The 25975-nt window shown below is 39.7% G+C and overlaps 1 protein-coding gene across 1 annotated transcript in view; it reads right to left on the minus strand.

The window, feature by feature from the left end:
• FREM2 (FRAS1 related extracellular matrix 2) overlaps positions 1–25975 on the minus strand; it is a 154284-nt gene that overhangs the window by 70025 nt on the left and 58284 nt on the right. The window contains exons 3-4 of the mRNA XM_043478121.1: positions 11703–11849; positions 4767–4997 (exon numbers count right to left, since the gene is read on the minus strand). Of these exons, the coding sequence (XP_043334056.1) occupies positions 4767–4997; positions 11703–11849 (378 nt within the window). The remainder of the gene's footprint in view (positions 1–4766; positions 4998–11702; positions 11850–25975) is intronic.

Below are 25975 nucleotides of genomic sequence, written 5' to 3' on the forward strand. Positions count from 1 at the left end.
CAAAGGTATGAACAAGTGAAAAGGGCCCCGGGCCAGGTATATAAATGGTGGTGGTGGTTTAGTCACTAAGTGGAGTCCAACTCTGAGACCCCAAAGACTGTGGCCTGCCAGACTCCTCAGTCCATGGAATTTCCCAGGTAAGAATACTGCAGCGTGTTGCCATTTCCTTCTCCAGGGGATCTTCCTGACCCAGGGATCGAACCTGTGTCTCCCACAGCACTGCAGGCAGATTCTTAACCACGGAGCCACCACGGAAGCCCATACAAGGAACGGCCAGGATGCTAATGTGGTTTGAGTAAGCTGGGCAAGGAGGACAGGACAGAACACGGGGCCAGTGAAGTGTGATGAGGTGGGTGATAGGTGGATCCATGGAGCTTTCAGGACTAAAGTCCATTGGAAGCACTTTGGTATTACTCAGAGCAAGATACTGTGGAAAAAAAGATCACCCTACGGATGAAACAAGCAAAGGTGATTTATTCAGAGCTTTGCTATAGCAAGGGGGTCAGCCACCATTACTTATATTTGGCTGAGACCCAAAGCAGTCAGAGGAGGGGGAAAGTTTTATTGTGGAATAAAACGTATGGTTACCAGTGGGGAAAGCTTGGGGGAGCAATACATTAAGAATTTGGGATTAACAGATACATACTACTGTATACACCAAGAGACAAAGCAAGGGTGATATTGGAGAAACAGTTGAACTTTCTACTAAGTAAATGTGTGAGCTGGGCTCAGTCGTGTCCAACTCTTTGCAACCCCTTGGACTGTAGACTGCCAGGCTCCTCTGTCCATGGGATTTTTCGTGCAAGAATACTGGAGTGGGTTGCCATTTCCTACTCAAGGGGATCTTCCTGACCCAGGGACCAAACCTTCCTGACCCAGGGATTCCAGGGGATCTTCCTGACCCAGGGTTGCCATTTCCTACTCTAGGGGATCTTCCTGACCCAGGGACCAAACCTGGTCTCTTGCATCTCCTGTACCCTGCATCTGCAGGCAGATTCTTTATCACTGTGCCACCTGGGAAGCCCTTACTAAGTAACAGAGACACAGAAAAGAGTGACTGTGGGGTCATCCTCTGAGATGTAAGCAATGGTTATTTTCACATGGTAGGACCACAGGTGACTTTCATTTCTTTAAATCTCTGAATTCTTGACAAGGAACATGTGTTACCTTTATATCTTCAGATTGGTCTCACTATTCTTTGTTTTGAAAGATGAAGTCGAATAAAATGAATGTACTCTGTATTAGTCTATGTGACTAAACTGAAAGAAGTACTTTGATTCATCTAACCGCAACTTTATTTTTAGGTTTTGACTGTGCTGTAACTCAGGCAAAAAATGACTTCTGTTCTCAGAAATAAAACAGTTGTAACTACATTTGAAAGATGTCCTTTTCTCAACTATATTGAGCAGATTGAAAGAGAGAGACTGCTAAAAACAGGATAGAAAAAAATATCTCCTAAAACTCTTTGCTGTAATAGAACAAAGAAGGGAAAGAAAAATACAGTGCCTGGACGAAGGCACTGAGTGTCCATCATCTTTAAGAAGTTTGGAATATTCAAAAATGTCCCAGAAGATATTCGGGGACATCTTCAGGCTGCTCGCATGCCCCCAAAGTAACCAACACATAGCACTGAATGTGGAGTCTGCCACTGATAGTTGAACATCTATGGAAAGGATGGAAAGCTTTCTTACATTTCAATGTGTTTCTTTTTTTTTTTTTTTAACTCCAAAACAGATAAATAGGCTAATTTAATAGGAACTTTAAAAAATAAGAATAATGAAAACATATCTAAGTCACATGGTAAGTGTGGTAAGTTTGCATTAGGATACCATGAGGTCCAAAAATTATTCTAAAGCACCATGGAAATATTTTGGTTAGAGTGAATCTTTGGGTAATCTTCATTCACATCATTAAATGTTTTTATTTTGGAAACTTTTGGAACGTTTTCCATCACATGAAAGTTTTATTTGGTAGCATTTTTTTTTTCTTATTGACCTTTTGGTACCAGAAATGTATAAATGTGTGTGGTCCTTTGAACAAGTGTTTAGTAATTTTTTCTTTCTCTTAAGACAATGACCCATGCTTCACAGCAATAGAAGTCAAAAAGAAGAACTTTATCAAGTAAAATGCCTACACTGGTCCAGAAGCCGGAGAGGTAGTGAGGTGAAGGAGTGAATGAAAGAAGGTGTAAAATGTGTTGAGAATACTGCCTGGCACACGGCAAGTGCTTGATGAATTTCAGTTATTACCACTATCAGTATCAGTTATGGGTAAGTAAAGAGCTGGCAAAAGTTATAATGTTAAATGGCTAATAAGTAAAAGCAGTTCCCAGCCTAAGACAAAGCAGAGCTGCTGTTCTCCCCTTCTTGTTCCCATAAGGCACATTCTTTGTTGTTCTACATCATTCTTTGTTCTACTACATCACACTCTGTTGCCATCACTTATATATAGATCTCTATTTCCCATTACTCCATACGTTCTTTGATAGAGATTTATCCTATTATCTTTGCATCCCCAATACAGAGTTCTGCACTCAGCACCAGTGTGAGTTGGATACATTTTTAATACATGCAAAAACAGTGTCATAACATGTCCTAGAATTAATATGCAGCAAGAGAGCTTATAGACACAATGGTTCCTAGAGCTAGTGAATTTATAGGTGAAGAGTTATGAGAGAGTAGAAAGAAACAACTGAACTTTTGAAATGGTTAGGAAAGCAATCCTTTGTGGAAAGAAAAAAGATTGCTTAATCTGTGAATATGAAATCTTACATTATATTTATGATAAGAGAAATAACAACCATATTTGTGTTGTGCTTCTTGTTTTTATGGAACTCTTTCATAAGAATGCAGCAAGAGAGTAATTTTTCTTTTTTGTTCATTGGGAAGCAAAATATTAATGAAAGCTATTTGACTTGATTAAGGTCAGACAACTAGAGATAGTAGGGTTGGGAATCAAAGCCAGGTCTTGTCATTTCAAGACCACTGGTCTTTGACAAGACATGGAACATACCAGGCACTTGCTGTAGCAGAACATTTGTGAGTCATCACAGGGATGATCATGGCCTGGAATGAATGGGGCTGAACTTCATCCTGAAAATGCCAAGACAGCTTAGATGACCATTACATAAGACGAAATTATGGCAAGTTTTTATTTGGTAGCCTTTAAGATTATATAAAGAGTATGCATGTGTGTGTGTGTGTTTGTGTGTGTGTGTGTATTTGTTATTAAAATCCCACTTCTCAGACTTAATATGAGTAGAGAGTATTCTGTGTAACACTGGGCTTATAAATAGGAAAGCACATGAATTTAAGTGTCTTATTCCTTAAGGTCAAGTATGGCAATTATACCAATGGGCAAATACCAAGCAATGGCTTCAAACAAGCTCTAAATAATGGGCCAGTTTATATGTAGTAAAGCTGTCATAGACTTGTTCCAAAGAGAGAAGCTTTATTATGCTAGCTTACCCAAAACTTACCCAAAACTCAGGACTAAAAGAAAATTTAATTGTTTATTCCTAGATAATGAAGATAAAATTAAATGTAATTAAATTGTTAACTGTTCTTTAATGGAAATGATAAACATAACTGAACTTCATTTTCAACTAAGGACAAAGATGTTAAACAAACAGAGCCAGGGCTCTGGTTCTCCTATCCTCTCTCCTTAATTATGCTCCGTTGTTAAACCCAGAGATTTCCACACACGTCTCCATTTCATGTACTCAGTAGATTGTATCTTCACAGAACATTTAAGAGTTTTCTGGCTGATGAAATAAAGTAGGCTGGCAGTTTAAAAGAAAGTCACGTCTGTCTTCTGACAGGATTTCAGCTTTAGCGGAGTCTCTCCAAGTTTTGTATAAATGCCAGCCCTCAAAAAGCCAATTCAACCTTTTTTTTTCTTCTTGGCTGCACTGAGACAAGTCAGGACTGTAGGAGTGTGACAGGGGAAGGGAAGGTCAAATTACACTCAAAAGCAGGGAGGTTCATTTTAACCAACATCAGCCAAGGCTGTGCAATGACAAGAAAACGTGATCTCATAGAAATTAGGAGCAATGATTCAAGACATTTTTCACCAAAGAGTGGGGCTGGGTTGGCGGTTATGTAAGAAATATGGATAAACATACAGCAGGATGAAAAGTTTTGACTGGTGATGATATGAAGAAATTTGAATAATTAAGTGTTATATGGAGAACAAATTAATCCCCAAACCACCGAATCCTTAAAGTATTTGTTTAAATGACATTCAAAAGACTTAAAAAAGTCCCTGATGCTGGGAAAGATTGAGGGCAGAAGGCGAAGAGGGCGTCAGAGGATGAGATGGCTGGATGGCATCACCAATGCAATGGACATGAACTTGGGCAAACTCTGGGAGATAGTGAAGGACAAGGAGGCCTGGTGTGCTGCGGTCCACAGGGTCGCAAAGAGCTGGACACGACTGAGTGACTAAACAACAACAACGAAGTCATGAAATAATTCTAGAAAAATGAGATCAGTGATGTTGGTTCTAAAGGATAGAATGACAATGAGAAAGAACATGTTGATAATCCTATGCATACTCGTAGTTCCCTGACTTAAAAAAAGTGGAGCTTCTCTTCTTTCATTTTTGAGTTCCCTAATCCAGCAGCATATCTAGGAATGCTGAACCATTCATCTAGAAAAGTCTGCGCTGTGGAAATCCAAACAGTACAGGTAAACACCTCCTTTGCAAAGTGCTTTGTCATAAAAATCCAACAGCGACAACACGGGCGAGGTGACAGCTGCTCTTACCATCTCCGGGGTCTACGATCTCCACTGCGGTCACTGCGGGGAACTCCAGGGCAGCCAGCACAGGCTCTGAGAGAACCACCTGGAAGGTCTCGGACTGCTCGTGCTCCCCGTCGCTCAGAATCCGCACTCTCCACGTGGCCCGGGTCTGGCCTGGGTTGAACTGCACTTGTTTCTGCGCTTTGCCCTTGAAGTCCTTGTCTTTCTTTGCAGTCCCATCTCTTGTGCCAATACCTTCACAAAAACACAACATCCGTAGTTTCATTTTCAGTTGGGTTATTAAGGGTTGTTATGTTGGGTTGTTAACGTTCTGTGTTACGATATCCTGCAGTGCAAAGTAAATCCTGCTTTGATTCCATGAAATGGATAATTTCAAGTGTCTTGCTGTAGGTATTAACAGTCCATGATTTCTGTTCTACTGTGGCCCCAGTATGGTTCTTTCGCATATTCTTTTTTAAAAAAATCTTTATTTGGCTGCTCCAGGTCTTAGTTGTGGCAAACAGGAATTTTAGTTGAGGTATGTGGATCTAGTTCCCCGACTAGGGATTGAACCCAGGCTCCCGGCAGGGGGAGCACAGAGTCTTAGCCACTGGACCCCTAGGGACCACTGGACCCTCTGTCATATATTTTTGAGTTAAGTTTGTATTAGAACTGCTTATAAAATGAGATAGAGGAAACTGATGCTCATGCTCTGAAACAGTCTTACACCCACAAATTCATATAACCTAAAAACTCTTCACACTTACTTTTTTGCATGGGTTGTATTGTATGTGTCATATTTTAAAAACTTGAGAAAAATTCTCTAACTAGAAAATATAAGCCTGACTCTGTGAGTCAGTGAATTCTTTGATAATCTGAGCTGTAAATGACCAAGCATAATACTAAAAACTTACAATATTCACTCAACATTAGAACCCTTAAAAAATCTGATTCACTGTTTGTCAACATGACTATTGCCAGGTTTTTCTTTGTGGAGCACTGCAGAATTCCATGAAGCCAAGTGAACAGAACTGGAGAGCTAAATATATACGACTTTTGTGAGCAGTATGTTTGGCTTACTCTGTGGGTTCACTCAAGGTCAATTTCCACTAGCTGGGAAGGTTGAAGGAGCTCTGAGTCTCCAAGAACATTATGAGAAGATCTTTATTTGCCATTACTATGCCACATACTCAAATAATAAAATATATTATCTATAAAGCAATGAATAAGAGTCAACAAATTCAACATCACAGAAAAATTACAAAATTACAGTTAGTACTTGTTCTATCTTTGGGCACTGAATTAGAACCTCTTAATGATTCAAGTTAATAGAATAATTTTCAAATATATTCCTTTAAATACTGGCCATTTTCAGAGAAGTTGGTAGAAAGACAGATTTAAAAGAAGAAAAATAAAATTTTGAGCCTACTGGAATTAAAAAGTCTGAAAATAAATTCTTTGCATCACTTCTCACTTAATTGAAAAACTTATCTTGTTTCCAGAAAAAAAAAATGTCCCTTTGTTTTTCAAACTAGAAATGAAACTGGACCAAGTAAGATGCGTTCAACCACCAATATACATAGAGCACCTACTATGCATGAGACAAAACAGATAAAACCTCTGCCCCTGTGGTGCTTATACAAGAACAATTTGAATAATATTTCTTCATCTGAATATATCACTTCTTATAGATCTCAGAAATATTGCCTATTGTTCAGTAAGAGGTAAAGCATAATTTATTGAATGGCAACAAAAAAGGGGCCCAGAACCAGGAATTTCAGCACTACATATCTTGTTGAGCATTTCAGGCTTCCTGTTAGCTCTCTGGTTCCTAGAACACACAAAGTGGCTGTCAACACTTCTTAGATCCACCACAATTTACTGCCAAGGTGATGATGAAAGGAATCATTCTCTTTGAGGTTCCAGCACACACGCGGCTCATTGACCCATTTATTCCCAGTGGTACGACCAGCAAAAGAATCTATTATTTCACCTCTGATAGCTACTGCCCACTTTTCTGTTTTGTTTTGTTTCATCAGCAATGCATTATTTCCCCAGAGATTCAAAAGGCAGTGAAAAACCAGAAGGATTCTGTATAACACAAGGAATGTCCACTAGTTCCAACTAGTCATCCTTCTCATTGATAATTAAGTCATCCAACCTAATAAAAAATAAATTGCAAAAGCAAATCTCAGTTGTTGCTGCCAAAAACACCCAGAACTTTCCTGGTGGATTTTATAAGAGATTTTCAATTGGATGTGATGTATAAACAGACAATATCTTTGATTTATCAAATGAAGAGAAATAGATTTCTATTTTGTGGAAAAGATTGTCATCTTAAACTGTTTGACATGTTTCTCAAACATGAGAAAACAATGAAAGGCATGTCATCTTTTTTAAAAGGTTGACTAAGAGCCAGATGGAATATTTAACTTGCTTGGAGTAAAAATAAAGATTCCCTTTTCATAATTAACACATAGGATCCACTTTAAACACAGGGCTAGTCTACCTTGTTACTTGAAGTGTGGTCCATGGGTCAGCAGCTTGAACAAGATCTGGGCACTCAGAAATTCAATTTCAAGCCATACCCCAAACTTACTTAATCAGAATCATTTTAACAGGATTCCCCATGTAATGTGCATAAGACTCACATGGGTGGGTAGACACATACTAAATACATCATACCTCCATGAGGCCCTACACAGAGGTGCCTAACTTTAATAAAGGATGAAGAAATAGTGTACAGATTGTAGAGGAGATGGTCCACACTTGAATGCAATAGACGAAACAGTCACATAGTCAATGTTCAAAAATATTGCTCCTACTTGGAGACAAAAATACTCAGCTGGAAAACCAAACCTATTACAGAAATATTATTATACGGGGCAAGAATAATTCTGGAAAGTAAAAGCTTACAAATTAGGCTTAAATTGATGTTTCTTTTTTTCAAAGATAATTATTAAAAAAACATATTACTCTGATTTACTGAATAAAGTTACAATTGCATCTCTTCCTGTGGTGTGGAAAAATTGCATGGAGGTTAAGTAAGGCACTTTGGGCTTCCCAGGTGGCGCTAGTGGTAAAGAACCTGCCTGTCAATGCAGGAGATGTAAGAGACACAGGTTCGATCCCTGGGGGAAGAAGATCCCCTGGAGAAGGGAATGGCAACCCACTCCAATATTCTTGTCTGGGAAATCCCATGGACAGAGGAGCCTAGTGGGCTACAGTCCATGGGGCCACAAAGATCAGACACGACTGAAGTGACTTAGCATGCACTTTGGAATGAGAGGTTAGATTTCAGTCCTTCCTCAGCCACACAGAGGCTATGGGATCATGGGAAGGATTTAAGAAGCCCTACACGGTGGTAATTAAGACAGTCAGGCTTGGAACCAAATCTCACCACTGCCCCTTAGTAGCTGTGTAACTTTGAGAACATGGTAACCCTTCTGCTTCCTTACCTGGATGTAAGGAAGGATGGAGGATGTAATGACCCTCTTCTAGTGGGGTTGACAATGTAAGGTATTCAGAACTAGGCCTGGCCCATTATAATAACTCAATAACTCATTACAGGAAACTCCCAGGTAGCTCAGTGGTAAAGAATCCACCTGCCACTTCAATCCTTGGGTTGGGAAGATGCCCTGGAGAAGGAAATGGCAACCCACTCCAATATTCTTGCCTGGGAAATCCCACGGACAGAGGAGACTAGTGGGCTATAGTCCATGGGGTTCCAAAAGAATCAGACATGACTTAGTGACTAAACAACATTATAGTCATTACCTCATAGTCCATTTTCTAACACAGTGTCTAGCACTTATCAAGCACTCAAGAAAATACTAGTTGAGTTAGGGAATAAAGGATTGTAAAGTGTAAAAAGCGATCGGTAAAGTACTTAACGTGCTTAGCTGAATAGCTTGTATTAGGTAAATGTTTGATAACTGGAAGCAATTATATCTTTGAAACTGAATTTCTTTTGTGAAATGCAAATACAGATTTAATTTATTACTGAGTTATTATGGTTATAAAATGAACAATTATCTCTGGAAAAATCTATGTATAAAACTCATGATTTATTAACTGTGTGCCTGTAGGTAAGTAACATAATGCATGCGTGCTCAGCTTCTCAGTCGTGTCTGACTCTTTGTGACCCCATGGACTGTGAGCTCCTCTGTCCATGAGATTCTCTAGGCAAGAATACTGGAGTTGATGGCCATTTCTTCCTCTGGGGGGATCTTCCCTACCCAGAGATCAAACCCGAGTCTCCTGCATTGGCAAGTGGATTCTTTATCACTGAGTTGCCTGGGAAGCCCCATTAGCTATAATAAAACTATCCAATTCTAAATGTCCATACATGAAATTGGAGGTTGTAGGGGAACAGTCATATGAAAAAATATCCATTGTAGAACTTCTATGGGATGACCCTTCACATTAACCTGACTTTTCCATTCCAGTCCTAATGTAAATTCTATTACCATCTTCAATGATTGATGAGTGAGGGCCATGCACAGAAGTCTTTCCAACTTTCCATCACCCCAGGTTACTGAGTAACCTGGTGAGGTTAGCCTGGTAGAGCGATAGAGCCTTTATAGGATTGTGAGTGATTTCCATACTAGAAGGAAATACTGGTTCATTGAAAAAAATAACTGCAGGAGAAAAAAAGAGCACTCATTCCATATTTTAGCATCCAGCTTAAAAGTGCAACAGAGAGAAAAACCTGAAAAGATAGGTGTGTGTGTGTTTTTTTTTAAATATTTTGTTTGATGTGGGCCATTTTTAAAGTCTTTATTGAATTTGTAATAACATTGCTTCTGCTTTACGTTTGGTATTTTGGCTGCAAGGCACATGAGATTTCAGCTCCCCAACCAGAGATCGATCCACACCCTCTGCATTGGGCAGTGAAGTCTTAACCACCGGACCTTGAGGGAAGTCCCTGAAAAGATAGTTGAAAAAATATTTTTCAACTATTAACTTTCCCATTCCTATCAAGTGACTAAGTGAGTGAATAATTAAATTCACACACTAGGAGTGGGAATTTAGGTAACATGCAAATAGATGAAAACTTGCTGAAGAATCGCTAAGATGCTCTATTTTTCAGTTATTATTTTCCCTGCAACTTCTCTGCTCTATTTTCAAGTACAAAGCAGAGTTAAGGCACACCACTGACTATGTAAGACAGAATCAATTAGATTTCTGATCTGAAGGTCACACTGTGTATGCACGGAAACAGCATAGTTCTTTGAGGGCAATAAGAGCATTCACTGTGCTCTAGAAGGTTAAACGTGGCTGTACATGACTGTCTACAAACAAGCATGTGCTAAAAGCAAAGCTGGGGGATGGGCCTAAGGGTCAACCAGTCCTCCTGAAGCTAGAACAATCTTGAGGAACTGGCGAAGCAGGGTGTGAAAAACCCTCCTCTAAAATTAAAACAACAAAAAGCATCTTTGAAATGAAGGGTAATTAATATACTGCAGCCAGGCATCAGGAGTAATCACGGCAGGTGGGTGGGGACAGAGGTCCTGGCAAAAGCTTGGGGTGTGGGCTTGTGTGTGTGTGTGTGTGTCTGTGTGTGTGCACGTGCATTGATATGGTTCTACTGTTTCAGGTTTTTTAATTTTGTGGACCAGTAAAATTTCAAATAATCATTTTGGAAACAAACACAGGGTTATCAGCTTTTTAATTTTGCCAACATTTCCCTAGATTCTTTCTTTAGTTGATACTCTCAATGAAAGCTATTTCAGCCCATGAAAACTCTATGAGCCTAGATGTCTGTATAACATTGCTGATCTTGTTTAGTCGCTAAATCATGTCTGACTCTTTTGTGACCCCAAGGACTGTAGCCCTCCAGGCTCCTCTGTCCATGGGATTCTCCAGGCAAGAATACTGGAGTGGGTTGCCAATTCCTTTTCCAAAGGATCTTCCCCACCCAGGGATTGAACCTGCATCTCTTGCATTAGCAGGTGGATTTTTCACCACTGAGAGGCCAGAGAAGCCCCTATATAACATAGGCTACCAACCAATAATATAATTGCCTGGGGTGCAATCACTCTTCACTAAGATGCCAAATATCTTGTGCCGATAAAATGGCTGCTTAAAATTACAAATATACCTCCTTTTCTCTATTTTACGCTTACATGAAATTGAGCGTGAGATGAGAGCTCGTAAAAAAAGTACGCATGTGTTTCTGACTCTCAGTTTTACATAGAGGGGTAAAGCAGCAAAAAGTGATGGATATTTAACACCTTTCTCTTGATTCTGAAGAAAAGTTACAACATATATCTTTTATGTAGCACTTTTATGTAGTGTTAGGATTCTTGAAACTTTTAGCGACCTGCCAGAACATTTGAATGCAACAGATAGTAAATTATGCTTCAATGCCTAACAGGTCACTAAGTAGGTTTTTTGTTTACTTATTATCAAACTAGCTTTCATAATTTGATATTTCAGCAGACATTTATCTTATAAATTACAGATTTGCTTGAGCCTATCCTAAGATTTTGGAGAAGGAAATGGCAACCCACTCCAGTACTCTTGCCTGGGAAATCCCATGGACAGAGGAGCCTGGTAGGCTACAGTCCATGGGGTTGCAAAGAGTTGGACATGACTGAGCGACTAAACAACCTTCTAAGATCTAGTGACATTTAAATTATTTTCACGTATGAGCAATTATTGACATTTTATTGTTAATTTATACCAGGGTAATGTCATATGTAGGTAGAAATTTTGAAGAGATATATATTTTGATTACATATTCCTTATTTTTCAGCCTTTGTTTCTTTGATTTAGCCTCAACACAAAACTTTTGGCATGTTTCATTAGGAGTATAAAGAGCCTTTAATTTAATTGTCAGTCTCTCCCTAAGCTTTAAACCTAGACCAGAAAAATGAAACATTTTTTAATTATTGTAAAATCATGAACTTTTGATAGAAAAAGGGATATGGGGACAGAAGTGCAAATTAAACTTACTTATAAAGGAAGTCTCTCCCAAATAACCTCTACGCTTAAGCACAACATCTAGAAATTTGGAGTCCTCATTGATCAAGTAATATTCCTTTTCAAAGGAGATCCATGCCCAGTTCAGACGAAAATGCTGCTTGGTTAATTTGTTTCCACCTGGAAAACAAAAGTGTAAAGCCTCAGATTAGCGCTCTCTTTAATGAATGACCTTAGACATTCCAAAGACAATTCAAATGGCGAAACATTAGGAATCCCTCTAGTTACTTGGCTTGATTCACAATCTAGTATATATCCAAGGAAAACCAGCTTACTGTCCACCAACTGTCATGAAGACACACAATAGCTGACATAAATCTTCACAAAATGCCTTAGTCTTTAGCAGGGGAAATGGATTACTAGGAAGGCGCCCAGGACTACCAAAAGCAATTCTGTTTCTTCACAAAATCAAATATTCAAGCTGAAGGATGACTCACTCCCCACAAGGTGCCGCTAGAGAGCAAGTTTTACCAGAAAGAAAGCTGCAAACCGTTTTTGTGGTGTTACACACACACACCGCTCACAAATAGCTTTTTCTGGTTCACTGAGCAATTGGGTGGAAGGCTTTAATTATAACCACTTAAGGAAAAACAAATATCCCTTCTCCGCCTCCCTTCCCCACTAGAGTCCACTCCATTCCTTAGAGCAAACAGACAGCTCCTTTCATTGATTTCATTCTACTCTGAAGATAAGGCTTTCTCCTCCCACCATCCCCCCAAAATGGAGCTGGCTTCCTATGCGGGGAAAATAAACCTTGTGTGTGATCTCTATAATGTGAAAGCTGCTCTGCTAGGTAAAAGAAAAGAGACGTGGTTATCAGCTGATCACTATGCATGTATCCTTCTATTTCCTTTGATCTACACCAATTATTTCAGAGTAAGGTGAGGTTTATAAACAAAGGCGTCAATAATTGCTTTTAAGTCTTTCTGTAAAAGGGTGGGAAAAGGCCCAAATACTAAACACAGCTAGAGGCGCAATTTTAATTCCAGTTTCTTTCCTTCTGAGTTCACACAGGGCTATGCTAGAGAGAAAGAAATGAGACAGGAAAACATCAAGGTTTTAATAGACTGAGGGCAAAAAAATCTGCACATGGAGAAACATAGCAAGTGAACAAACATGTGAAACAAATGCTCATCTTCGCCGGAAAATTTTATTTTTTAATAGCAGCATCTTTGAGCTTTGAATTGACATGTGCTAAAGATGAAAGAGAACACCCAGTAGAGCTGAGATTACGTAAGGAAATTGTTTTTCTTGTTTATTGCTGTTTAAGTCGTAAATTAGCACAAGCCATTTAGACAGCTACATGGCAATGTATGTAAGAGACAAAAAAAATGTTCATACCATTTGATCTCGTAAGTCCTTCTGTGGGAGAAGCAAAAATATATTTGTAAGGGACTGTGCATTGCAATACCTTCTGTAATAGCCTCCAAATCGAAAATCTTAGAATTTATTATTTTTCTGGTATATAAAAATCAATGAAAGAGAATTCAGCCATTAAACAAAAAAATATGAAATTTTTGTTGAAATACTTAAAACACTTAAAATACAGAAACAATGTTGATGCTTGTCAATGCTGGGATGCAACATGAGACGTGACAAATAGGGAGCTGCTTGGTGTTTCGATGGGTGGGGTTGAAGATGTTTCAACTTGTAGTTTAAGTTTTAATCTTAAGTCTTAAATTTAATTTAATTTAAATTTAAATCTTTAATTTAAATTTAAATTTAATCTTAAATTTAAATCTTAAATTTAATTTAATAAGATAAATAGACTGGAGAACAGGAGTTCCTTCCACATTCTGCTCTTAACTTATTGTGCCTGCCATGTCCTAGACACTGGGAACTGTCCTGGAGGGGGTCGCGGCACAGGCTGGGTGCTCCCCAACCTGGAGTCCACAGCCCACTTCACTTCTATCTGCTGTTTGGTTTTGAGCAAGTTTCTTTCCTAGACCTCTATTTCCTCATCTGGAGAGTCAAATGAGGGTAATGTTAATTGATGCCTGGGTCAAGTGAGATAAGCCTTCTATGCATGCATTACAGTGTGATACAAATGTAGCCTCCTTCGACAAAAGTTCGCTCGCTCCTCGCGATGCACCACGCCTGCTCAAATCCACCCAGCTCACCCACTGCCTGACTCTTGATCTGCCTTAAATCCTCAGTCCTCCTTTGCCCCATCTCCCTACAGCTGCTGCACACATCAAGCCATGAGGCCGTCTTGGCAGGTTTCTGGTTTTACCTGCCCTGTCTTATTCCACTTGCCTCTAACCTGCTTACTCTGAGGTTGAGCCGAGTCCTGCTGCTCCGTGGATTTGTCACCCTGACTCTTCTTGTCAGTTCTACTCTCCTGCCTGCAGTGATGGTATCCCCATCATTCTTCTGCTTGAACTTTCTACTCAGAGTCTCCCTTTACCATCTCCTCCATGAAGCCTCCCGTCATCATTCTAGCCCTCTCATCTCAGTAATTCTGCAGCTGTTCATCTGTCGATAGTTTTGGGCAGTTTTGCAATTTAGTGGATAGCCTCTCCTACTGTTTAATTGTACACACTTCCTAATTGTGCTCATTTCCATCAGAGACTGAGAGTGGCCGTTCATTCTTCTACTATCACCAAGACCTGGTCTTACTGTCTTTAAAAATACTTTTTTACAGTATTGCCTTTATGTTCTATTACTGAGAACATTTCTTCTAGAAAGTCATAGATACCCAACAAGAATAGAATAACATATTTAATTACATAAGTTAATACCTAACAGCTTTCTGATTTCTCATTATTACTTGAAACAACTTTATGCTGCACTTCCCTCTCATTCAGATTGTGGCTCCATCAAGTCCTAGACTTTCTTCCCAAGTTCTGGTCCAGTTATACCAAGCCAGTCAGTCCATCTGAATACCTACAGCTTCATGTCCCATCACTTCTCCGCGGGGAGGAACATCCACTCATACCCAACTTCTTATTGTTTTCTGAACTTGATGAGTGATTTTTGCATGTGGGAAGTCTTCTGCTCAGAATACCTGTAGCTTCCTCAGTTCAGTTCAGTCGCTCAGTCGTGTCCGACTCTTTGCGACCCCATGAATCACAGCACACCAGGCCTCCCTGTCCATCACCAACTCCCGGAGTTTACTCAAACTCATGCCCATCGAGTCAGTGATGCCATCCAGCCATCTCATCCTCTGTCATCCCCTTCTCCTCCTGCCCCCAATCCCTCCCAGCATCAGGGTCTTTTCCAATGAGTCAACTCTTCGCATGAGATGGCCAAAGTATTGGAGTTTCAGCTTCAGCATCAGTCCTTCCAATGAACGCTCAGGACTGATCTCCTTTAGGAGGGACTGGTTGGTTCTCCTCACAGTCCAAGGGACTCTCAAGAGTCTTCTCCAACACCACAGTTCAAAAGCATCAATTTTTCGACACCCTACTCCTCCTTAATTTGTTTAAGGCCAAATCACCAGCTCAGGAAGCCTGGCTTAGCATGCTGTGTGCACTTCTTCTGTATCTTCAATCAGGGTAACTGTAGTTCTTTATCTTCATGATTATTCTACCCAAATCCCCCCATCCCCCCCACCCCAGAACAGGCCCTGGTCAAATTCATCCTGCTAGTGTCCAAAGCCAGTGTAATGGCAGCGACACTGTGAGGTCTACCGACTTCTTCCTTGACTATCAATAAAAGGCCTATGGAGTAAGTACGATATTCAGTTATAAAATGGGTACTTTGCAACTCCTGTTTTATTCCTTATTTCTTAAAAGTTCTCAGCTTACAAGAAGAGAAAAATAAAACACATACTACAGTTTGACTTGACTGTGATTAATCACGCCTGAGCTATTCAGTAACTCTTGTGTTTAATGTGGTCAACAAATGAATTTTATTATAGTTCTGTACACTTTCTTCCTGACTGTTTCTTTCCCCTATGTTTAAGAATGAGATCATTAAACATACCATTTCTCTTTAATCATTTTTAGCTAATTTTAAGATCTGATTCTAACTCTTTCCTGAAATATTCAGGAAAATATTACCCTTTTTCTAAATATTGTATGTTTTAAGAATCTCAAGTCAATGAGGCCTTTTCTTGACATTCAATATGAAACGGCAAATACCAATAAAAAACCCAGCATTTTCTAGCACCTTTATTCTGGGTAATTTTTCCTTACAGTGCTTTCCACAACCTCATATCCCATTTATGCTTTTGTTTTAGTTTGTTCACTCTGTCTCCTCCCATTGTAACCCATGACCCAGGAGAGCAGGGAGTTCATTCTGCTTACAGTTAGAAAAGTGCTGATTTAATGAATTAGACACTTTAACATCTTGGTTGAAAGAAGTTCAGAAATGCCTCATTTATCGGGCAATATAAATATCCTATATAAGTGTAACATACCCTTTTTAGCACTTTATCTTTTTAAAACAACAACAAAAAAAATGTAATTAAAACAATCTTTTTTTGACTGTGCCATGCTGTTTGAGGGATCTTAGTTCCCCAACCAGGAACTGAAACTGGGGCCCTGGCAATGAAAGTACCAAGTCCTAACCACAGGACCACCAGGGGATTTCCTAAATAAAATTACTTTTAATAGCACTCTTCCTAAAGTGTGTATTCTTCTATGAACACCATGTAAAGATTTTAAATGATTGCCTATGAATGTGAACTACTGGGATTTGGATTTGTCTCGATCAGACCTCCAGAGGTTATTGATGACAAAAGCCCTGTTTAACCCTTCTGTTGCATTATAAAGTAGCAGAGATGGTCTTAGGGATGGCCAATTTCACCTCTACTTACAGATTTATAAAGCTTATTTTCCGGTTGGTGTTTATGTCCTGGAAGGATCAGAGTGCCAGGTTACTGGTTAATCGGGGTTTCAAGTGACAGACAGCTGAATAAGTTCGCCAAGGACTTCATATGTCCACCACTTTCAGCTTTTATTTGAAATAAAATTCAAAAGAAACACTGAGAAACTTTGCTTCACAAGATTGAGACTCAATCCAGGTAATTGTTTTAAATGCTCAGCATTCACTCTACATTGAGGATTTTTAAGTAGATATCTTACTAGAGGCTAGAATGTTAGTGTATAAAGCTTCACTTTGAATAGAATTAAATACTACATAACTCTTCTGATTTCTACATATGGGAATCATATTGCATCTCAGATCTGCAAAATTTTAGGCATTACTTATTGTGCAGGAGTGCTATAAGGATCTGAAGACCTAAGCTGAACTTTATTGTAACTCTGATTATTAAAATTGACCTTGCACATAAGTTCATTTTGATGCAGCTCCTAGTTTTAGTTCAAAGGAATGAAATTCTGCAACATTAAAAGATTTAAGGTAAAAAAAAATAAAATCGGTCTTGCACATGGAACTCTGTACTTCATCTAAAGAATGTAAAAGGACTTCCCTGGAGGTCCAGTGGTTGACCTTGCCTTCCAATGCAGGGGGTGCAGGTTCGATCCCTGGTTGGGGAGTGAAGATCCCACATGCCTCGTGGCCAAAAAAAACCAAAAAACAAAAAACGCAAAACATAGAACAGGAAAAATACTGTAACAAATTCAATAAAGTCTCAAAAACTAGTCCACAGAAGAAGAATGTAAAGACATGTTATTTACTACACGTTACAGGTTACCTACCATGTAAATTCCCCTAAAACCTCAAAGTATAGGGATAATCAGTGTTGACCCTTTTAATAATAATAGCCACAGCTTACTGAATGTGAAATTTTAGATGAATTTAAACAACCTAAAAAACTGACAAAATTTCACTTCCACGTCATTCTTTGCTTTTCTAAGAGATTCTGTCATCTATGATGCTCAAGGAGCTATTCTCATTGGAAATAAATTAAAGTTGTAACCGGTGTCATAAATCCATACAACAGGTGTCTGACAGCTGATAACTACACTCCCAAATGCTTTGTCCCCAAACCCTGACACCACAGCCATTAAGGCTGTGATGAAAAGACCTCTTTTGAACTTTTCCAGCTGGTCTTTAGTCATCTTCAGCTTCTTTCTCAATGGGAACACAACAGATTTTTTTTAGAATAACAAAGAGTCTCAACCTTCAATTAGCCCTCCCTAGGAACTTAGGGCTGCCTAATTTCTGCAAAGACAAAGGACACTGCTTTCAATACAAAACTGGTGTCACAACTTTGACTTGTGCTTAAGTAAACGGTCATTTCTGGGTGCCTGTTGAAGCTCTGACAACTTTTTTTTTTTTTTTCCATGAAGAAAAGTTAGCTTCCAATAGAACATAATTCCACTGGTAATATTTTTCCAACCTGCTAAGATTTTCTTATTGAACCTGGGTCTCCTGCATTGCAGGCAGATTCTTTACCATCTTAACCACCAGGGAAGCCCTAGGGTTTTCTAGCTTGCTCAGTTCTCAGTTCAGTGGCTCAGTCATGTCTGACTCTAGCTTGCTACAGTTCCATTTGTTCAGAATAAAGTTCACCCTGGGAGTGAATTGGAAATCAAATATATGGCTATTTTAAAAAGCTGGATATCAACCTTTAAATCAGCAGTAGAGATAGATATTAATATAGAAAAGATTAAGATGACAATATTACCTAATGTATAGGGAAAATTTGATTTTTAAGCAGTCTTGTTCTCTTAGAAAGTAAGGGCAGTAGCCATGCAACTACCATCAGCATCAATGTTATTAATTATTGTGATAATCAAAAATGAAAATTAAAATAAGGAATTTATTTCATTGCCCTTTTGGTGTTACGATGAACTTTTAAACTTTGCTAGAGATTGTCATGGTGAATGAAGTAAGTCAGACAGAAAAAGACAAATATCATGTGATATCACTTATACGTGGAATCTTATAAAATGGTATAAATGAACCTATTTATAAAACAAAAAGTGAGTCACAGATGTGGAAAACAAATTTATGGTTACCAGGAAGGAAGTGGGGTGAGGGATAGACTGGGATTGACATATACACACTATTATATATAAAAGAGATAACTAATAAGAACCTATCATATAGCACAGGGAACTCTACTTAATACTTATAATGACCATGATGCTGGGAAAGATTGAAGGCAGGAGGAGAAGGGGGCAACAGAGGATGAGATGGTTGGGTGGCATCACCGACTCAATGGACATGAGTTTGAGCAAACTGTGGGAGATAAAGAAAGACATTGAAAAAGAAAGAGAGTTCCAGAAAAACATCTACTTTTGCTTTATTGACTACGCCAAAGCCTTTGACTGTGTGGATCACAATAAACTGTGGAAAATTCTTTAAAAGATGGGAATATCAGACCACCTGACAGAGGCATCTTGAGAAATCTGTATGCAGGTCAAGAATCACAGTTAGAACTGGACATGGAACAACAGACTGGTTCCAAATTGGGAAAGGAGTACGTCAAGGCTGTATATTGTCACCCTGCTTATTTAACTTATATGCAGAGTACATCATGCAAAATGCTGGGCTAGATGAAGCACAAGCTGGACTCAAGATTGCCAGGAGAAATATCAATAACCTCAGATATGCAGATGACACCACCCTTATGGTAGAAAGCGAAGAAGAGCTAAAGAGCCTCTTGATGAAAGTGAAAGAGGAGAGTGAAAAAGTTGACTTAAAACTCAACATTCAGAAAACTAAGATCATGGCATCCAGTCCCATCACTTCATGGCAAATAGATGGGGAAACAGTGGAAACGGTGAGAAACTTTTTTTTGGGGCTCCCAAATCACTGCAGATGGTGACTGCAGCCATGAAATTAAAAGGTGCTTGCCCCTTGGAAGAAAAGGTATGACCAACCTAGACAGCATATTAAAAAGCAGAGACATTACTTTACCAACAAAGGTCCATCTAGTTATAGCTATGGTTTTTTCCAGTAGTCATGTATGGATGTGAGAGTTGGACTGGAAAGAAAGCTGAGTGCCAAAGAATTGATGCTTTTGAACTGTGATGTTGGCAAAGGCTCTTGAGAGTCTCTTGGACTGCAAGGAGATCCAACCAGTCTATCCTAAAGGAAATCAGTCCTGAATATTCATTGGAAAGACTGATGCTGAAGCTAAAACTCCAATACTTTGGCCACCTGATGTGAAGAACTGATTCCTTGGAAAAGACCCTGATGCTGGGAAAGATTGAAGGCAGGAGGACAAGGGGATGACAGAGGATGAGATGGTTGGCTGGCATCACTGATGCGATGGACATGAGTTTGAGTAGGTTCTGGAAGTTGGTGGCAGACAGGAAAGCCTGGTGTGCTGCAGTCCATGGGGTTGCAAACAGTTGGGCATGACTTAGTGACTGAACAACAACATGGGAATAGAATCTAAAAGCAAGTGGATATAAGTATGAGTGACTCATTTTGCTGTACAAACAGAAAGTAACACAACATTGTAAATCAACTATAATCCAATAAGAAAAATTAATTAGTAAAAAAAAAAAGAACAAAAAGTTTGCTTGACCTTAGAATCTTCCATAACAGAACCTCTGAGAGCTCCTGGAATTCTGTTTTCTGGCCCTTATAGTCAGGTGGATTTTACTGTTTATGGAAAACCACCAGGTACAAAGCTGGAGCCAACTGGCTCTTAACATCCACCCTCCGCCCCCAGGAGTTGACACTCAAGTATGGAAGATGGCATGAGTATGTAGATAATGTGTATAAGCTAGAGGCTGACAAGTGCTAGGAGAGAGCCACTGATAAAGAACCGGGGGAGCTCACAAGAGTGAGAGATTATGCTAACCTGAGGGGATCAAAGACAAATTCATGGCAGAGATAGCGTTTAAATGCAGTCTTAAGCACAAGTATTTGGATACTCAGCGAGATGGTGGGGAGGGGAGGCAAAGTGTTCCTGGAAGATTAAGTATAAGAACGGAGATAAGAAATTCAGTAAAAGGGGAACTTCAAAGAATTTGATAGGAGCTCAGGACATTTACTCAATATTTATTTCCCTCTCCTTTTTCTATTGAAGTAACTGAATATTAAAGACAAAGAGGGAGTAAGTAAGTAAGTGTTGGTCACTTAGTCATGTCCAACTCTTTGTGACCCCATGGACTGTAGCCCGCCAGGCTCTTCTGTCCATGGAATTCTCCAGGCAAGAATACTGGAGTGGGTTGCCATGCCGTCCTCCAGGGGATCTTCCAGACCCAGGGATCGAACCTGCATTCAGAGGCAGACTCCTTATTGCTGAGCCGTGGGGGAAGCCCTCCCACTATCAAACACATTCTGAAAAATAGGCTGCATAGCACAAGGGGTCAGATCCACAGAGACATGTAGAGAATATATGTAGAAACATACAGAAAAACAAGGACCATGACCAAGACCCAGAGCGGGAGAGAAATACGCACAGCACATATTGACTTCTATGGATACATATGCTTGTGCAGAGGTCTTCTAGGCCATTCTTAGGAAAGGCACTTACACGCACACCCTTCCTAAGAGAAAACACAGGTGCACTGTGATATCTGGGTAACTGTCACCTAAACCACGTGGAACTGAGCTTAACCATGCATTAGTTGAGTCATGTCCAACTCTTTTGCGACCCCGTGGACTGCAGCCTGCCGCGTGCCTCTGTCCATGGGATTTTCCAGGCAAGAATACTGGAGTGGATTGTTATTTCCTTCTCCAGGGGATCTTCCTGACTTGGGGACCAAACCTTCATCTCTTGCATCTTCTGCAATGGCAGGCAGATTCTTTACCACTAAGACATGGGCTTCCCAGGTGACACAATGGTAAAGAATCCACACACCTGCAACGCAGGAGACACAGGAGATGTGGGTTCAATTCCTGCATTGGGAAGATCCCCTGGAGAAGGGAATGGCAACCCACTCCAGTACTCTTGGCTGGGAAAACACATGGGCAGAGGAGCCTGGCGGGCTACAGTCCACGGGGTCGCAAAGAGTCAGACACAGCTGAACGACTAAGCAACAACAGCAACAAGAAACAGTAGGTGATAGACCTAGGATTCAAATCCAGCCTGCTAGTATTGCTTTTACACTTCTTCGGAATAATCAGATTACTTCCTTTAGGTCACCATTCTATGTACAGATGACTCCAGCTGAATTTTAATTTGCTTTAGCCTAATTTCTAAATGAGTGCCCATGGACCGAAGCAAAACTGAAGGTCTGAGTGTGCTTCCCTGGACCATCAGGAAGTCCTCTTGTGTTATGCAGAGTGAGGCTGACAAATAATAAGAATTAAGTGGGGAAACAAGGGAATGAAGGTCAGTTTTCAAATATCTGAGATTGAATCACAGAAAAGTTAAGGATACGACCCTCTGGTTTTATGAATGAATTGGGGGCCATAGCCAAAAGCAAGGGATGCTGGGAGGAGATCCCTTCTTCCAGGTTGACCGATGTGCTCCATCAGGGCCACAGCTGGGTCAGAGCCAGCAAGCCCCAACCTGCAGGAGTCCTCCACAGTTCTCCAAGCATGGGCCCTACCCCCAACTCCATCTCTAGAGAAAAAAGGAATGTGCTTATTTTCAGCCCCTGTAACAAAATGAAAAAAGTAAGGGGAGAACTATGAGCTTATATCTCCTAACCTAGGGCTTAAAAATACTTCCTTAATCAAACCTAATTGTGCAATACTTTGCTTTCTTAGTTAGGAGTTTAAACCTGGTGGAATGAATGTCTTCCCTCTTGGTATGTATGCCTAGGATATGGAATTCAGAGGTAGCTCTAGAGAGGACAAAGGACAGGGCAAATTACAATTTCAAGGTGAACTCTTATTTACAACAGGCAGGTTCCAAGCTGATCACATGCAATCAAAATTAAAAACTAGCGCCATCATTTTCATGCGGTAATATGAGTAACGAGTGAGACTATTTTCTGAAAATGAAAGTGGGATTCTGTATTCAGATCAAGAACATCAACTAATTCAAGGAATAATTATGTTGTTGAACAAGGCATGTATAAACTCCAAGCACTTTAGAGCAAGAATGAACTCTTGATTGCATTTTTTCTCATGGCCCTGTTTTCCCAAGATCCGGAAAGGCTGTGATTTGAATAAGATTACAAAGCAGCTGTTTGCAGAAGAGGAATAAATCCCGGAGGTTTTCACTCCTAGTCTACTGGTCTTTCCATTTAAGAGACTGCGATCTCAAATACTGTGGTTAAGCACAAAATCATAAAAATCATGTGTTTAAAATGATCAAATATATATACATATTTAAATGTGGGGAGACTTCCTCATTTCTTTTAAAAGCAACCCAGGAATAATTAATTTTCTATCATTTCCTCCCCCCCTCCCCATTTACAAATAGGAGTAAAATTGAAAAACCACCATACTTTCATAGAAACAATAACTACTTCAGCAAAATTGTGTTAGTTAAATCTGTCAAGAAGATTCACGCCCTCTCCTGCTTTTGGGGAAAAGAAAAAAATATACAAAACCAAACACCTGGTGAAGCAAGATTTCACGCAGGCACTGCCTGAGGCAACGTAGAAATTTATTAGATCTCTGGCAACACATTCTTAAAATAAACTTAATAGCCTTCAGGTTTCTGTTCAAACTGGAGCCTAATTCCTTTTGTGGCGCCAGACACCTCCCCCCAGCCCCAAGGAGACTCTGCAGGGAAATGAAAGCCACTGTTCTTTCTCCTGTACCTCTCGGAGTAACCGGTTTAGCACCATTTAGTTAATTCCCTGTGAAGTGAGGTGGCTCCCTAATTCCTATTTGTATAAGAGGACCATGCACATTACTATAAGACACAGCCATGACAATTAACAAGGATTATAGATTGAGTTCTATTTTGGATTGTCTTTTGAAAATGTGTTATATCTACCTTGAGATAAAAATATAAAAGGGGGAGAGGAAACGCCAGAAGTGCTTTAATCTGGTCGTTAAAAAAGAAATCTTCTTTAACCTAACTTGTTTATATTATCACCACAATTTAAATTTGATGGCTGGGATGGAGGGATTAGTCTGGTATGGCAACACAAAAGCCATTCTATCAATAAAACATGATTTTTAACTTAGTGTCCTAGGATGTTAGCGCTACATGAGAATTCCCTGAAAATTCAAGCTTTAGGTTAACCTATTATCATTGTTTTTAAATCTGAGTCATTAACACAGTTTTAGATATATTTGTTGTCAGAAGTAAAATCAAGATTTGGAAATTTTAGATTTTTAGATTGAAAATTAAAAAGAAGTGTATGGAATTGTATCACAACTGGTTACCTAGTTATGGCTCCTGTGATGAACTAAAAAAGCCTTGTCATTGATGTCTATCCAGGATGAAAGGAGAAAGGGAAGAAAGGAAGGAGGGGTAGGGTGGGGGGAAGCCGGAAGCGAGTGGAGTAGAATACCATCAGCGTCATATGTTTGTTTTCACATTCTTTTCATTTATTTCAGATTAGTTTTTCAAAGCTGGCTCTTATGTTCAACTTGTGTATTATTTAATTAATCAAACTTTTTGGTGGTTGCTCCGATCCCTTTAAAATTATGCCAGAGCTACCCTGGGTGATTTTACTGTCATATATAGCTGCCAAAAGACAACAGACACAGTAAGTATAAAGACAGGTTGGTATAGTTTAAAGCACCAGACCTTGGAAGGAAATAAGACAACATACAGTGAATGTGTTTGTTTAATCAGAGCCCTGTACAAACACACGTGTTATACAGTATAAGGATGGTTCATGTATAGTCCCTTCTGTTAAGACTTAGACTCTAGCAAGGAGGGCAAACCAAAAACCATATGTAAATTATAATGCAAAAACATAAGGTGAAACGTTGAACAAACGGGACCTGGGCTCAGAGAAGGGATGGGAGGACAGTCAACTGGGACCACAAAAATCTTGGCAGAAGAGACACCGTGGAGGGGCAGAAGGATGGTGTCCCTCTGAGAGGAAGAAATCCCAGAAAACAGGTGCAGAAGGAGAGCCTGTTATATGCATCAGTAAAATAGTCCAGCTTTGTAGGGTCTGCAGAAGTGTGGTCGGGAAGGAGGAGATAAGCTGTGGAGGGTAGGGGGGGAGAAGGAAATTTGGGGTAGAGAAGGGCAGAATCTGAATTCTGCTTTCACAAATATTAATCTGATAAAATTATTCAAGGACTTGTTAGAATTGGGATTGGGAACCAAAGGTATCATTAGCAATGTTATTAACAATGTTATTTATTTATTTGTTTACTTATTTATCTTTGGCCACCCTGGCTTGCAAGGATCTTAGTTCCCCCACCTGGAATTGAACCCCCACCCTCACAATGAGCCAGCAGAGCTCTAACCACTGGACTGCCAGGGAATTCCCCATATTAGGTTTCTGCCAGTCGAAGATATGATACAACTGAGCATATGAATATTGCCATAAGGAAAAGAAAAGTTTTGCTTACAATAAAACAGGAGTCCTTAAAATATTAAAATTTACCCAAGAATAAATAACATGGCTAACCAAAACACCCACTATAAACAATCAATGTTTATATACTTGAACTGGTAGATTTAATATAGATTTTTGCCAAAGTGCCCCAGGTAAAAGTTTCTTTCTGACTCCTCTCTCTCTACTTAAAATGACAATCAGTATGACAAAATTCTCTTTCAGGCCAAGATAAGCTGCATATTCTTCACTTGGTTAATATGCAATGTTGTGGCATGATTTGAATATTCTGAGGATGTGAGACAACGCTGACTGCAGAGAATTCATGGGTTGCAGAAAACTCTTTGAAGACAGACTTAGAAAGCCAATGGACCTCCCTTGTGGCTCATCTGGTAAACAATCTGCCTGCAATGTGGGAGATCTGGGTTAGATCCCTGGGCTGGGAAGATCCCCTGGAGAAGGGAAAGGCTACCTACTCCAGTATTCTGGCTTGGAGAATTCCATGGACTATATGGTTCATGGGGTCGCAAAGAGTTGGATGCAACTGAGCGACTTTCACTTTCACTAGAAAGCCAATATATTGACTTTGCAACTCAGAACCTAGTCCAAACAGATAGTTCTCAGTGAGGGAGAGAGGGTTAATGATTTTGCCCTCGTGGAGACATTTGTCAACACTGGGAGACAGTTTTGGTTGTCACAGTGGGGGAGAGAATGAGGGGAGGTTACTGGTATCTAGTGGGTAGAGGCCAGGGAGGTAGGGACCCTACAGTCAAAATTAGACTGTGAATTAAGGATTAGAATTACCTGGCCTCAAATGTCAATCATCTAAAACTTACTATATTTTGATATATTAACATATATAACCTCTCATAAATATACGATCTGACTTTTCTCTGTAAATTCATGCTTTCTTATGAATTGATGGTACATGTGGTCGAATGATAAATGTGCCTTCTCTTTGCACATGAATATGCAGACATTCTCAAAACCATTCTTGATGTGGAA

Source organism: Cervus canadensis, chromosome 9 (assembly GCF_019320065.1).
Source record: "Cervus canadensis isolate Bull #8, Minnesota chromosome 9, ASM1932006v1, whole genome shotgun sequence".
Lineage (NCBI taxonomy): Eukaryota > Metazoa > Chordata > Mammalia > Artiodactyla > Cervidae > Cervus > Cervus canadensis.